This window comes from Peromyscus eremicus, chromosome 9 (genome assembly GCF_949786415.1).
Source record: "Peromyscus eremicus chromosome 9, PerEre_H2_v1, whole genome shotgun sequence".
In the NCBI taxonomy this organism is placed as follows: Eukaryota; Metazoa; Chordata; class Mammalia; order Rodentia; family Cricetidae; genus Peromyscus; species Peromyscus eremicus.
This window is the reverse complement of record NC_081425.1, coordinates 88,363,036-88,375,752: the sequence shown is the minus strand read 5'-3', so window position 1 is coordinate 88,375,752 and position 12,717 is coordinate 88,363,036. Positions and strand designations below refer to the sequence as shown.

The 12,717-nt window shown below is 42.3% G+C and overlaps 1 protein-coding gene across 1 annotated transcript; it reads right to left on the bottom strand.

Annotated features, from left to right (window-relative positions):
* Window positions 1-6,944: 6,944 nt before the first annotated feature.
* Pde12 (phosphodiesterase 12) lies at window positions 6,945-10,688 on the bottom strand. Its single transcript, XM_059273986.1, has 3 exons — window positions 9,248-10,688; window positions 7,985-8,063; window positions 6,945-7,387 (listed from the first exon to the last, which is right to left on the bottom strand). The coding sequence occupies exons 1-3, from the start codon at window positions 10,550-10,552 to the stop codon at window positions 6,945-6,947; spliced, it is 1,827 nt and encodes a 608-aa protein (XP_059129969.1). The 5' UTR covers window positions 10,553-10,688.
* Between the last annotated feature and the right edge of the window lie 2,029 nt (window positions 10,689-12,717).

The following is a 12,717-nucleotide window of genomic DNA, read 5'->3' as shown; positions in this document are numbered from 1 at the left end:
ATGAAGAAAATTACTTTTTCTAGTAGAATACCATTTAAAGCTATAAAGGTCAAACAACAGATCAAGAAGAGTAAAAAGTTGTCATAACATGAACTCCAGAAGCAGGGAAAAAAGGATTGGTGATCAAGGTCAGCTGGTAGATTGCTTGCCTTGTATGCAGAGCCCCAAGTTTGATCCTCAGTACCATGTCCCATGGAGGTGGCAGGCATATCAGAAATTGTCATTGTCTACTTAGTGAGTTTGAGGCCAGACTGGGAAACATGAGACCTTTCTCCAAAAAGTAACAAGTAGGTATATATACGTTTGGCAGCTAACATTAGGTTGCTAAGTGTGCTAGAGAATAGGCTACAAGCACTTTGTAACTTAATGTTTCACAATGTCAACACAAAGCTGTATGTGACTGACTTGTTAAGGCAACAACAATGGTACATGCCATAACTATACTAGTTAGAATAGATTTTTGTCTATTAATAGATTTTTGTCTCATGTACTATAAACTTTTTTAATTTTTTTTATGATTTCTTAATAGCTCTTAGATGTTTATATAAACTTATGGATCATAATTTTTGCTGTTTTGAGACAGGTTTGTCTGTAACAATCCTGCCTGTTCTGGAACTTGCTTTGTAGTCCAGCCTGGTCTTAAACTCACAGAGATCCACCTGCCTCTGCCTCCCCAAGTGCCGAAATTAAAGGTGTGTTCCACTATGCCTGGCTTCAAAAATCTATTTCTACATGCTTGTAAAATGTGTTGATAAAATAAAAACTGGTTATAAACTATGTTTAGGTGCCTCAATTGGATTCAGTGGACAGCAGTACAAGATTCAGATCAAGAAACAAGTGAGGCCGCAGTGCAGGTGGTGCCTTCTGGGTCACTGTTAGAGTAGAGGGGAACCAGGTCCTTCTGCCTTGTCCGCAGTTTCTACTTCGCCAATGAAGTTTTCATGGGCACTTAAGGACTAACTCTTAGGAACTGTTCTGGCTTTAGTTACACTGGGTTTTTTGTTTGTTTGTTTTTGTTTTGTCCAGACATGCAACTATTCAAATAGGGATGTATGGTAGTTTTCTCTTCTCTACACTTCTGCTTTCCACAATTTCAGTTCTTGTGTTCAACCTGTTAAAAAAACAAAAAACAGCCGGGCGGTGGTGGCGCACGCCTTTAATCCCAGCACTCGGGAGGCAGAGCCAGGTGGATCTCTGTGAGTTCGAGGCCAGCCTGGTCTCCCAAGCGAGTTCCAGGAAAGGCGCAAAGCTACACAGAGAAACCCTGTCTCGAAAAACCAAAAAAAAAAAAAAAAAAAAAAAAAAAAAAATTAAAAAAAAAAAAAAAAAAGAAGCTGGGAGGTAGTGGCATGTGCCTTTAATCCCAGCACTCGGGAGGCAGAGGCAGGAGGATCTCTGTGAGTTCGAGGCCAGCCTGGTCTACAGAGTGAGTTCCAGGACAGGCTCCAAAGCTACAGAGAAATCCTGTCTCAAAAAGCAAAAAAAAAACCAAAAACAAAAAACGGGGAAATTTTCAAAAGAATGAAGAGTTTAAGTAGTTTTATTATAGTTCTATTTATTGTTAGTGCACGTGCTTAGTTTATCACTTTAACTTGATCATAAGTATGTGCACCCACCCCACACACAAAAAATGATACAGCCTGTGATACTGTTTTAGGAGTCCATTAGGAGTCTTATAAATAGGGAAGACATGTTCCCTAGAGGAATGTAAATTAAAAAGCAAAACCAGTACCACTTCATACTAGAATACATGTTATTATTAAAGAATAAAACTAGTAAGTGTTGAGGATGTGCAGAAACTAGAGCCCTCGTGTATTTCTGGTAGGGACTGTGTACCTGCTTTCAGTAATACTCTAGCCATTTCCCAAAAGTAAATATTTTTCCATATGACCCAACAATTTTCCTGTGGAAGAGGAATACTCAAGAGAAATGAAAACACCCACACAAAACTTGTACACAAATGTTTATAGCAACATTATTTGTGGAAGCAGTACAAATACCCTCCAGTCTGTAAGTAGATAAATGCAGTATAACCTAACAAAGTCTGTAAGTAGATAAATGTAGTATAACCTAACAATGGAAAAGTACATTTTAAAAAAAAGCTCAGTATTGATGCTACAATATGGAAGTACCTAAACAGCCTAAGTTTAAGAAGCCAATCACAAAAGAATATATTTCTTCGCATTTATGAAAGTCCAAAGCAGACATTTCATGGAAATAACAGGTAAAGGGTTGTCAGGGCAAACAGAGTGACGACCTTAAGTACAGGGTTTCTGTTAGTGTGTGACTAACTATACTAATAGCTCTTAACAATAAAAACCAGTTTAAGCCTTTAATCCCAGCACTCCAGAGGCTAAGGCAGGCAGTTTGAGGCCAGCCTAGTCTACAGAGTGAGTTCCAGGACAGTCAGGGCTACACAGAAAAACCCTGTCTTGAAAAAAACAAAACAAAACAAAAAAAACATTACGGAACTTGGGTTTTGACAAGTCAACAAGAGGTTCCTATCAGAATGAATCCAGCTGGCAGATGAAAGTGGTATTAAGCCAGCTGAAGTGACAGCTTTAATGGTTTTTGTTGATGGCATTTAAAAAATTTTTTTTTCTTAATTTATGGGTATAGGTGTTTTTCCTGCCATGTGTCTTTGCACCCAGGTGCATGCCTGGTGGCCAGAGATGCCAGCAGAAGATACTGGATTCCTGGAACTGGAGTTACAGGAGGTTGTGAGCCACCATGTGGATGCTGGGAAATGAACCTCAGGTTCTCTGGAAGAGTGAGCACTCTTAACCACTGAGTGGTCTCTTCAGGCTTAGGTTTAATGTTTCAGATGTCACTCATTAATAGTTATATAGAGGCTGGTACCAGCCAACTCAACAGATTATGCTTAATGTTTGAAATTATAATTTTTATATAAATTTTAGCATCTATACTAAAGGTGGCCAAGTAATAGTTCCCCACCCCTTATTTAACAAGGTAAATGTCAGCTTAATGTATTGGCTTACAGTTTAAAAGTTACCTTGAATTTAGGGATTTAAAAAATCTAATAGCTTGAACTTTTTATGATTACACATTATAATTTATTATTATACTCAATTATATTTATCTCATTTCTCAGTAATTAGTATTTATACATTCATGCTATCTACTAATCTGGATTTAAAATGGTCCTATTTAAAAGTAAGTTCTCTCAAATTGCTGAAGTGTAAAAAAAAAAATGGCCTTTTGTTATGAACATTTTGGGTTTTTACCATAATTTTTTGTTTACATTCAAGGTTGTGGTATTTTGAACTCTGATATTTAGTTTTCTTCAAAGGAAGCAATAAGACCTTTTCTACTTGGCACAAACCCATAAAAAGAAGTAGCAGTTGCTGAAGGTAGGCTCTAGAAAAAGGTTTGGTAAACTATTTAGAATAAAGCATGTTTATGACTTCAACAACTTCAATTCAAAAGTTAGAAATGCATCATTAGAGTATCACTTCATATGAACTAGGATGACCATTTAAAAAATGGGAGTAAAAGCCCAGTGACGTGGCACACACCTTTTATCCCAGCACTCAGGAGGCAGAGGCAGGTGGATCTCTAAATTCGAGGCCAGCCTGATCTACAAAGGGAGTTCCAGGACAGCCAGGGCTCCACAGAGAAAGTTTCTCTTGGTGGGTTGGGGAAAAGTGGTGGCAGAAATAAGTTTGAGAGGATGGAGGGAAAATTGAATGTCTGTACAACAGTGAGGGAGTATATATGATAGTGTAGCCATGGTGAGAAGGCCTAGCAGTGTTCCAGAAAGCTAAAGAGAATTATGATCCAGCAATTGACTCTGAAGTATATACTCAAAAGAACTGAAAACAGATGCTCTGGGTTGTAGCTCAGTGGTAGAATATTTGCCTAACATACACCAATCTAGGATTTTATTCCCTAGCACTGGCCCCCTCCCCGCAAAAAAAAAAAAAAAAAAAAAAAAAATGTTCAACGGAAGACTTGAGCACAAATATCCACAGTACTAGTCACAACAGCAAAAAAAAAAAAAAAAAAAAAAATCAATCCACATGGTCAGGTAAGCAAGATGTATTATCCACGCAGTAGAAAATACTCAGCTATAAAAAAAAAGATGAAGTATTGGTACATACTATAACACAGATGAACCTGAAAAACATACCAAGTGAATAAAGCCTGAATACTGTAGCCAGAAATGGTCTTACAAATGAATTACAAACTGTTAGTGTTTGTTATGGGGACAACTGTATAAGAGTTGATTTTCACAGAAGAACCTGCTCTAAAATATTCACTTTTCCTTCAGCAAGAACTTGTGACATAAAATGTGGTTTACCCCAAAGTTGCTAGACTTCTCATATTTATTAAAATTAAATGAATTAAAAATTCCAAATGTAATAGAAAAACTCAACCACAAAGACAGCTTAAACACTTCTGATTAACACCTTGTACTAACTTGCAAGTACAAACAGATTTTGGTATGGTATTTATAGAATTTTTGTAGAGTTCCCTGTCTTGCACTCCAGTCATCCTAACACCCGTATGCTCTTTTAGTCAAATCTTTATACTTCATTATCTGAATATCCTGAAATATCTGTATATAATCTGATTATATCATTTAATCCACAAATATCAAATTTAAGGACTTGGGAAGTTTGGTAAATCCTAGTTTCTCTGACCACAATTCAAGCCCACCATGGGATTAAATACAAGATCTCAATGCACTTTTTTTTTGTGGGTATGAATAATCTCACATTAAACAGTTTTCTTTCAAAATGTTGACTTCTTGCAGAGTAATTACTGTCAACTCCTTAAGAGTTAGTGTTAAAGTTTGTGAACATGCATATTTGAAAGCAAAACAAGCCCAAATTTTAAAAAGTGTTGCTACTGCAGTTTGGCAGTACTACACATGTTTAGCATGCTCAGGATTCTGGGTTCAATCCCCAGCAACACAGAAATAATCTTGAAAAAATATTTTGCGAAAGAACTAGTTCTGACTATATAAACTGCCATTGAAATGCTCTCAAAAAAATATATGGATGGGAATGTAACTCAGTGGCCCTGAATTTGATCCTCAGGAAAAGAAACAAACAAAATAACCCACTACCATATTTAGGAAGGCACAATTTGGTAGCATCAATTTTTCATGAGCTATTTTTTTTAAAAACAAGATCCCAAGAAACTGCCACCTTAATGATTATTTCCCTTTAAATAATTTGAATAAGGTTCAATCTGCAGTGCAGGTGAAATGTTTATATATTCTTAGACTTAATAACTTAAGGGTATCTGATAGAATATGAAAACACAAACTACATTAGAAGAATATGGGGGAAAAGACATTTTCAAAAGAGGAAAGTTTTTATGGTATTGGGTTAGAAATTAAAAAATTTGAAATAAAGGCTTCAAGACTGGGAAATTAAACCTCTTTTTGAGGTGACAAGCCTTTACTATCTAAGCCAGAAATTAACTGCAGAAATATGAGCTATGCTATAGTGTGAATTCTGAACATCAAAAAGCAATAGCCAAAGCATTACCAGTAAGGTATGGTGACAACAAATTAGTAAAATTTAGTTATCTAAACTAGATACTAATTAATACAACTTGTAATTTCTCCTCTTAAAATGTTTGGCTTCATTTTTAAATTTTCTTTTATATATAAATTATGTGGCACTCTTCTGTTACTCAAACTATAATCCTTAAGTCTATAAAAAGTTTGTTTCAGCCAGGTGGTGGTGGCGGCGGCGCATGCCTTTAATCCCAGCACTCGGGAGGCAGAGGCAGGTGGATCTTTGTGAGTTCAAGGCCAGCCTGGTCTCCAAAGCGAGTTCCGGGAAAGGCGCAAAGCTACACAGAGAAACCCTGTCTCCAAAAACCAAAAAAAAAAAAAAAAGAAAAGAAAAACTTTTTTCAGATATTGGCAAAAGCCCACTGTCTCCCTTTTTTTCCATTTATGTAGCCCAAACTGGCCTTGAACTGTGTAACCCAGACTACTATTGAACTCAAAGCAGCCCTTACCTCAGACTCCTGAGTGCTAGGATTACAGCTATAAAGCACCATGCCTGGCTCCCTTTTCCTACTTATAAAAACTACAATTTTGAAAACACTTCCAGCATAGAAATGCTCAATGGTTCATGTACAATTTGAAGCCCCTATCAGAAGTTTCTCATAAAATAACTGTGCTGTAACTTCCTATCATATGGTCAAGTACCCTGTGTGTTTACATATATTTGTCATGATCAAGAGTGAAGACAAGGGGATCAAGTGCTGTTGCTGCTCCCTTTGAAGAGTCCACTGTGCTTGCACCTTACTATTAAAACGGGCTGAAGGTGAATGAGAACACAGATTATGCACATTTGTGCCATCCTTTGTACACTAAACACAAAATGCTAGAAATGACAAAGAAAGTACCTTGTTAACTGAAAAATGAAGCAGCTATAAAAATTGGTAATGGAATATTTTAATCTTTTGTTAAAGCTCTAAAATTATAATAAATTCTAACCAAACTGAGGTAGTGACAGACTAATGTATTCCATGTCTCTCTGAAGTCTTCCATCTTTTACCTGCATGTACCCTCCTCCCCCAATTATATGAACATAATTCAATGTAAAACGTGTTATGAAAGAAAAATTATGAGATTATTCAGAGTACTTAAAAATCTTAATTACCAGATTAAAAAAAAACTTATAAAATGTACACAATAATTCAATTTTTTTCTTGGCTAATCATAAATATGTTTTCTTCCACATGTAGGAAATTATAAAGAGGAAAAGGGTATTATATGATGCAAACATGAATTGGTTCTGTAACAAAGCCATCTGGGACATAGCTAACAGGGAATGATCACAATAAAGTTTAGTGACCAGATTTCCTCTTTGAAGATTTTTTTTTATATAAGCTCTGATTCATATTAAATTTTCTGAAAAGTAATAGCTTCCTTTTCAGACTCAATGAAGCCAAATCTATTTCCATTTTAAATCACATACCAGTGCTATGTGATCAGAAGGATGAGAAACACTAGGTAAGGCCTGGTGGGTGGTAACTTCTTCATGACTAGGTAACGGTATCACCTGTTCAACCTCTAAAGCATTTAAGTCAATGAAAATGTAATCTAGACATCCGTGAAAGCCACCAACATAATTTGTGTAAGCAGGTTCACCACAAGCACTTTTCAGTTTGAAAAGGTGTGTGAGAGACATGTTGCATCTTTCCTCTTCCCCATTGGAAGCCCAGTCTTCATGATCCTCTGTAATGCTGCCATTGATGACAAAATGATACATTCCTGTTGATGGTGTACTATTAAAGTCTCCACAAAATATAACTGGTATGCCAGGATACAGGTCACATGAAACATGTCTAATGTGAACCAAAGCTACTGCCATTTGAATCAGACGAATGTATCCACCTACAAACAAATGAAATTAGTGTAAGTACTTTTTAAAGCCCTCCCCAAAGAGAGGGGGACCCCTCACAAATTACGGTTCCTGAGTAACATTCAACATGTATATGTATGTGCACACACACATTTTTACATTTAGTGTGTGTGACAGGTGGGATGTGTCTTGGTGTCTGTGTGGAGTTCAGAGGACAATTCACATTGAGTTGGTTCTCTTTCCACCATGCGGGTCCCTGGGATTGAACTTAGGTCATCAGGTTTGATGGAGGCACCTTTACCAGCTGAACCATCTGGGCCCAAGACATTTTTGTAAAAGCAGCTTTAGAAACTTTAAATAATCACCTATAGCATTGGAGTCAAATTCTAGATAAATGTTTGTATAGGGTTGGGGTGGGGGTACACATCTGCAATCTAAGCTCTGAGGAGGCTGAGGCAGGATTTCAAGTTCTAGGCCAACATATTTCAAAGCTCTATCAAAAAAAAAAAATCAACTAAAATCAAGATATATGTGTGTGTGTGTGTGTGTGTGTGTGTGTGTGTGTGTGTGTGTGTAAGTAAAACAGCTTTAATAACATTAAGTCACTTGTAAAACTAAATAAAACCTACCTTTTGGGTGCCAGTAGAGATGGGTATTAGCAACACATATCTTTTTAGAAGAGTCCTTTGTAGACTGAAGAACTGAAATCTACAATAGGAAACGCCAAGAGTTCAGTTGGTGTCTGCCAATCTACCCAGAACTTTCTGTTGCTTGAGATGGTTTCTCACTATACAGTCCTGGCTGTTCTGGACACAACTATGTAAACTAGACTGGCCTCAAAATCAGATATACACCTGCCTCTTCTTCCAAAGTGCTGGGATTAAAGGGCCGGTGCCACAACATCCCACCCTCCAGAATGTTTTGTTCTTAACACTGTAGGCTGAGCCGGGTGGTGGCGCACGCCTTTAATCCCAGCACTCGGGAGGCAGAGCCAGGCAGATCTCTGTGAGGCCAGCCTGGTCTACAGCCTGAGATCCAGGACAGGAATCAAAACTACACAGAAAAACCCTGTCTTGAAAAACCAAATACTGTAGGCTGAACTATTTTATTCCATAGTCCCTTGAAAACTAAGATAACATCTTTTAAATTTGATATTGCAAGGTTTTTTGTTTTTTGTTGTTTTTTTTTTTTTTTCCCCTCGAGACAGGGTTTCTCTGTGTAGCTTTGGTGCCTGTCCTGGATCTTGCTCTGTTGACCAGGTTGGCCTCAAACTCACAGAGATCCGCCTGCCTCTGCCTCCCAAGTGCTGGGATTAAAGGCGTGCACTACCACCGCCAGACAGTTTTAAACTAAGAAGCAGTTCACACCCTGAACAATAATGCTACCCTAGTCAACTGGCTAAGACTCCTGGTTCATAAGTCTATGAACCAGAGTAAGAGCATTTGAACATTTTCTCATTTATGAAATAATATCTGTAAAATAGACTAAAAACCCAATCTTTTTTTTTTTTTTTTTTTTTACATACTAGGTAACAATAGTTATGAAACAGGTCCTAAACCAAGAGGCACTTATATTTGTAACTGCTTTAAGGTGCTCTAAAACAGTGCTTGGCAAGTTACTATCATTATTGAATTTCATGTGTAGCTACCTGGATTGTAAGCACTAAGAATATCTCCATTCATCTTGTCCAAGGCTACCTGCGGTGTGGTTAGGCACACCAGGGGTGCTTAATACGTGCTGCATTAATGCACCGGCCACACTGGCCACACTAGGGCAAACATACTTTAAAGAAATGCAATCTAGACAGTTTCAGTAAGTACTAACACCATCCCTCCACTCCGAAGGCCCCTAAACATGGGTGAATATGAAGAAAACAGGCAGAGCTACTTGACCTGAAGGACAGACGATCTCTGGAGTACCTTCTCCTGCGCTAGAGGGTTCAAAGCCAGTCTCTCTAGTAGTTCTTTGTGCAGGGGGTCCGACTCCAAGGCTTCTTGAAAAGAAATGTCGTGTTGGCTAAGGAGGGTAAACTTTGACTTCCGGTAGAAAGTGGCCAGGCCTTCGTGCTGTTTGATTCGAAACACGCCCTCCAGCCCGAAGGCCTCCAGGGCCGGTACCAAGCTGTCGGAGAACACTGCGCGGTCCACCTCCTGCAAACAGATGAGGTCTGCGTTGTAGCCCGTGAGCTCCTTCTGGATAAGGTTCTGGCGGTAGTCAAGCTCCAGGGCGTAGGGGGCACAGTACGGGTACAGGACTGTCCGAGAGAACTCAGTCTGGGCGTACGTGTCTGCCAGGATGTTGTAGGAGACAGTACGGATGAAGGAGTCCTCCGTCACCTTCTTGGTGTACAGATGTCGGTGGTCGAAAGTGCAGGTGCCAGGCCCGGCCTCCACCGGACACACGCTTTCCAGCTCGCGGCTTGGCCCGAAGCGCTGCCCATTGCCCGGGGTGCAGCGGAGCTTGAGCCGGAGCCCGATGTCGGCATTGCACGGGGTGTAGACGCGCTCGTCGACGCCCGTCTCGGTCCAAGCGGAAGACGGCAAAGCGTGAGACGAGGACGCGAGGCCGCTGTCCCCGGGCTCTGCCGCACCGGGTCGGACTTCTTTGTACCAGCGGAAGACGGAGCTGGCGGAATCCCCAAATTCCAGGCTGAGCTTCGGGCACACCGGGAAGCCGGCCATGATGTAGCGCGGCAACTGCAGCTCCGTGAAGGCAGGCGGGTTGCGCTCTACCTTGTACTTGACGTCGCCGATCTGCAGCACCGCGCCGTCCTGCCAGGCATCCACGTTGAGCACATCCTCCGCCACGGCCTCCTCTCGGTAGTAGAGCTTCACCACCGGCTCGCAGGCCGCGGCCGGCTCGGGCCCCGTCGCCGCGCAGGCCGCGCCGCCGCTCGAGTGGGCCCGGTTCTTCCTGTTCTTCTTGGCAGCGGCGACCTTAGCGTGGCCCTTCAGGGCGTTGGTAGCGATCCGGCTGAGGGCCCGGCCCAGGGGCTCGCTCTGGTCGCGCTGCATGTTCTTGTGGCTGCCGTCGGCCAGCGCGAACGACAGGCTGAGCTTGGGCTCCGAGGGCACACAGCGCACCACAGCGCGCTCCATGGCGCGCACCGTCTCGTCGGTCGCTGCCTCGGCCCGGCTGCACGGCTCCACCACCGACCGGGCCCGACGAAGCGCGGCGCGGCCTGGGAGCCTCCACATGAACCTAGCGGCCGGCGGGATCCGAGATCCAGAGTCGCGCGGCGCGGAGCCCACACGGAGGAGCGGCGGCCACCGGCTCCAGACCCATTCAGAACAGGGACTTCCGGTCGGCGGCGAGCAGAAGGCGTGGCGGGAGAAGAAAGCGCACCGCCCTTTCCCGAACCGCACTTTCGACAGACGCGCTTACCCGCTCGTCCCTGTCATGGCCGCTCGTGCCGAGATCCAAGCGCCTCGGTGCTGGTATTCCACATGGGTTAAAGGCGAAGAAGGAAGGAAGTGTAAAGGTGCCGCGGGGGGAAATACCAGACCCCGGCGTTTTGTTGAAAGTGCAGTCTGAGGGTCGGCATGGCAGGCTTACCGAACCGGAAGTGACTGAGCGGTGTCACGTGCCCTTCTCCCAGCAACACTAGGCTTTCCGTCCCTTCTCTTTGCGTTGCACCGGCCTGGGTGTGTGAAGGCGTGGGCGCCCTCGCCGCTCTGCGCGGTTGGGCTGCCCTGCTCCCTGTTTTTCCAGGTGTGGCGGGTTGAGTGAAGCTAAGGCCTGGCAGGCGCCGAGCCTCTGGCCGCTGAGGAGCCACGAGCCGCCCGCCCGGTTTCTTAACCATCTAGTGAGCGCTGAGGGCCCGTGATTTACATAAGCCCCAAGTTGTTGTTTTCGAGGTAGGTGTCGTGTCCGTCGCTTAGAGATGTGGAACCCAGAAAGACTGGGTCAGAGCCACAGAGCACAGTAAATGGACAGAGTCCCGACAGGTTGCCGGAAGCTGTGCAAGCTGTAAAGAGCCTGGAAGGCCTTGTCTTTGGAGAGTGGCAAGTTTTAGCAAATAAAAATGCACGACTCGCGTAAAACATTAAAGAACTTAAAAAAAAAAAAAAGGAACGTGCTTAATTCCTCCCCGTATTACTTTATCTGAAGTTTAAATTTAGCTGAGAGTTTTGTTTTTATTTCTTTCAAAACTCTTTTAACGTGTTATTTGTAGACCAAAACGAAATCCTGTCTGACCAGAACAGTGAGCCCAGGGGACAGTAGCAAGTAAGAAAGTCTCACCGACTGTACTGAACTCAGATTGTCAGGCCCGACAGCAAGCACCTTTAGCCACTGGGCCATTTTTGTCAGCCCAAACCTTCTATTTTCATGATCTTTTATTTTTCAAGAAGTATTCTGAAGTGTCATGTCTTGTGGCAAGCTTGTTTTTAACTCACAAGCTTGAAAGTAGTAAGTAAATGCCATGTTTGAAGATTTATTTTTATGAGGTTAATTTATAGCCCTATTTATAAATTCCATAATTGAAACTTGACATTGAGAGATTAAGCAATAATATGATTTTGATAATACACATGGGGGGATGAGGTGAATAGGAATAATTTTATTCGTCTATTTTCTTTTTTCTTTTTTTTTTTTTGGTTTTTCAAGACAGGGTTTCTCTGTGTAGTTTTGCGCCTTTCCTGGAACTCACTTGGTAGCCCAGGCTGGCCTCGAACTCACAGAGATCCGCCTGGCTCTGCCTCCCGAGTGCTGGGATTAAAGGCGTGCGCCACCACCGCCCGGCATATTCGTCTATTTTCAATCCATGTCAAGAAACAAGCTAAGGCCGGGAGTTGGTGGCTCACGCCTTTAATCCCAGCACTCGGGAGGCAGAGGCAGGCGGATCTCTGTGAGTTCGAGGCCAGCCTGGTCTACAGAGCGAGTTCCAGGACAGGCACCAAAACTACACAGAGAAACCCTATCTCACCCCCCCCACTCCCCCCCCAAAAAAAAGAAACAAGCTGAGGGTGTAGCTCAGTGGTAGAGTAGTACTTGGCTAGCAAGTATGAGAGCTTTATAAAGTCCATACAGAGAGAAGCCTACACTGCTGGTGAAATAGCATACTTAGTAAAGTGTTTGTCATACAAGGATAAGGATTTAAGTTCCATCCCCAGGACCCAGATAAAATGCTAGTCAGGGTGGTGTATGCTTGTAATCCCAGCTCTGGGAATGCAAACCGGAGTCTTGGGGCTACTGGCCAGCCAGCCTAGCCTAATTACAAGCTCCAGGCCAGTGAGAGAGAGACCTTGTCTCAAAAAACAAGGCTCTTATGCCTTGAGTAAAGATGCTGGAAGTTGACATCTGGCCTCTACACACATGTGCATACATGTGCATGTTCACACAAAAAAAAAACACATGTGCC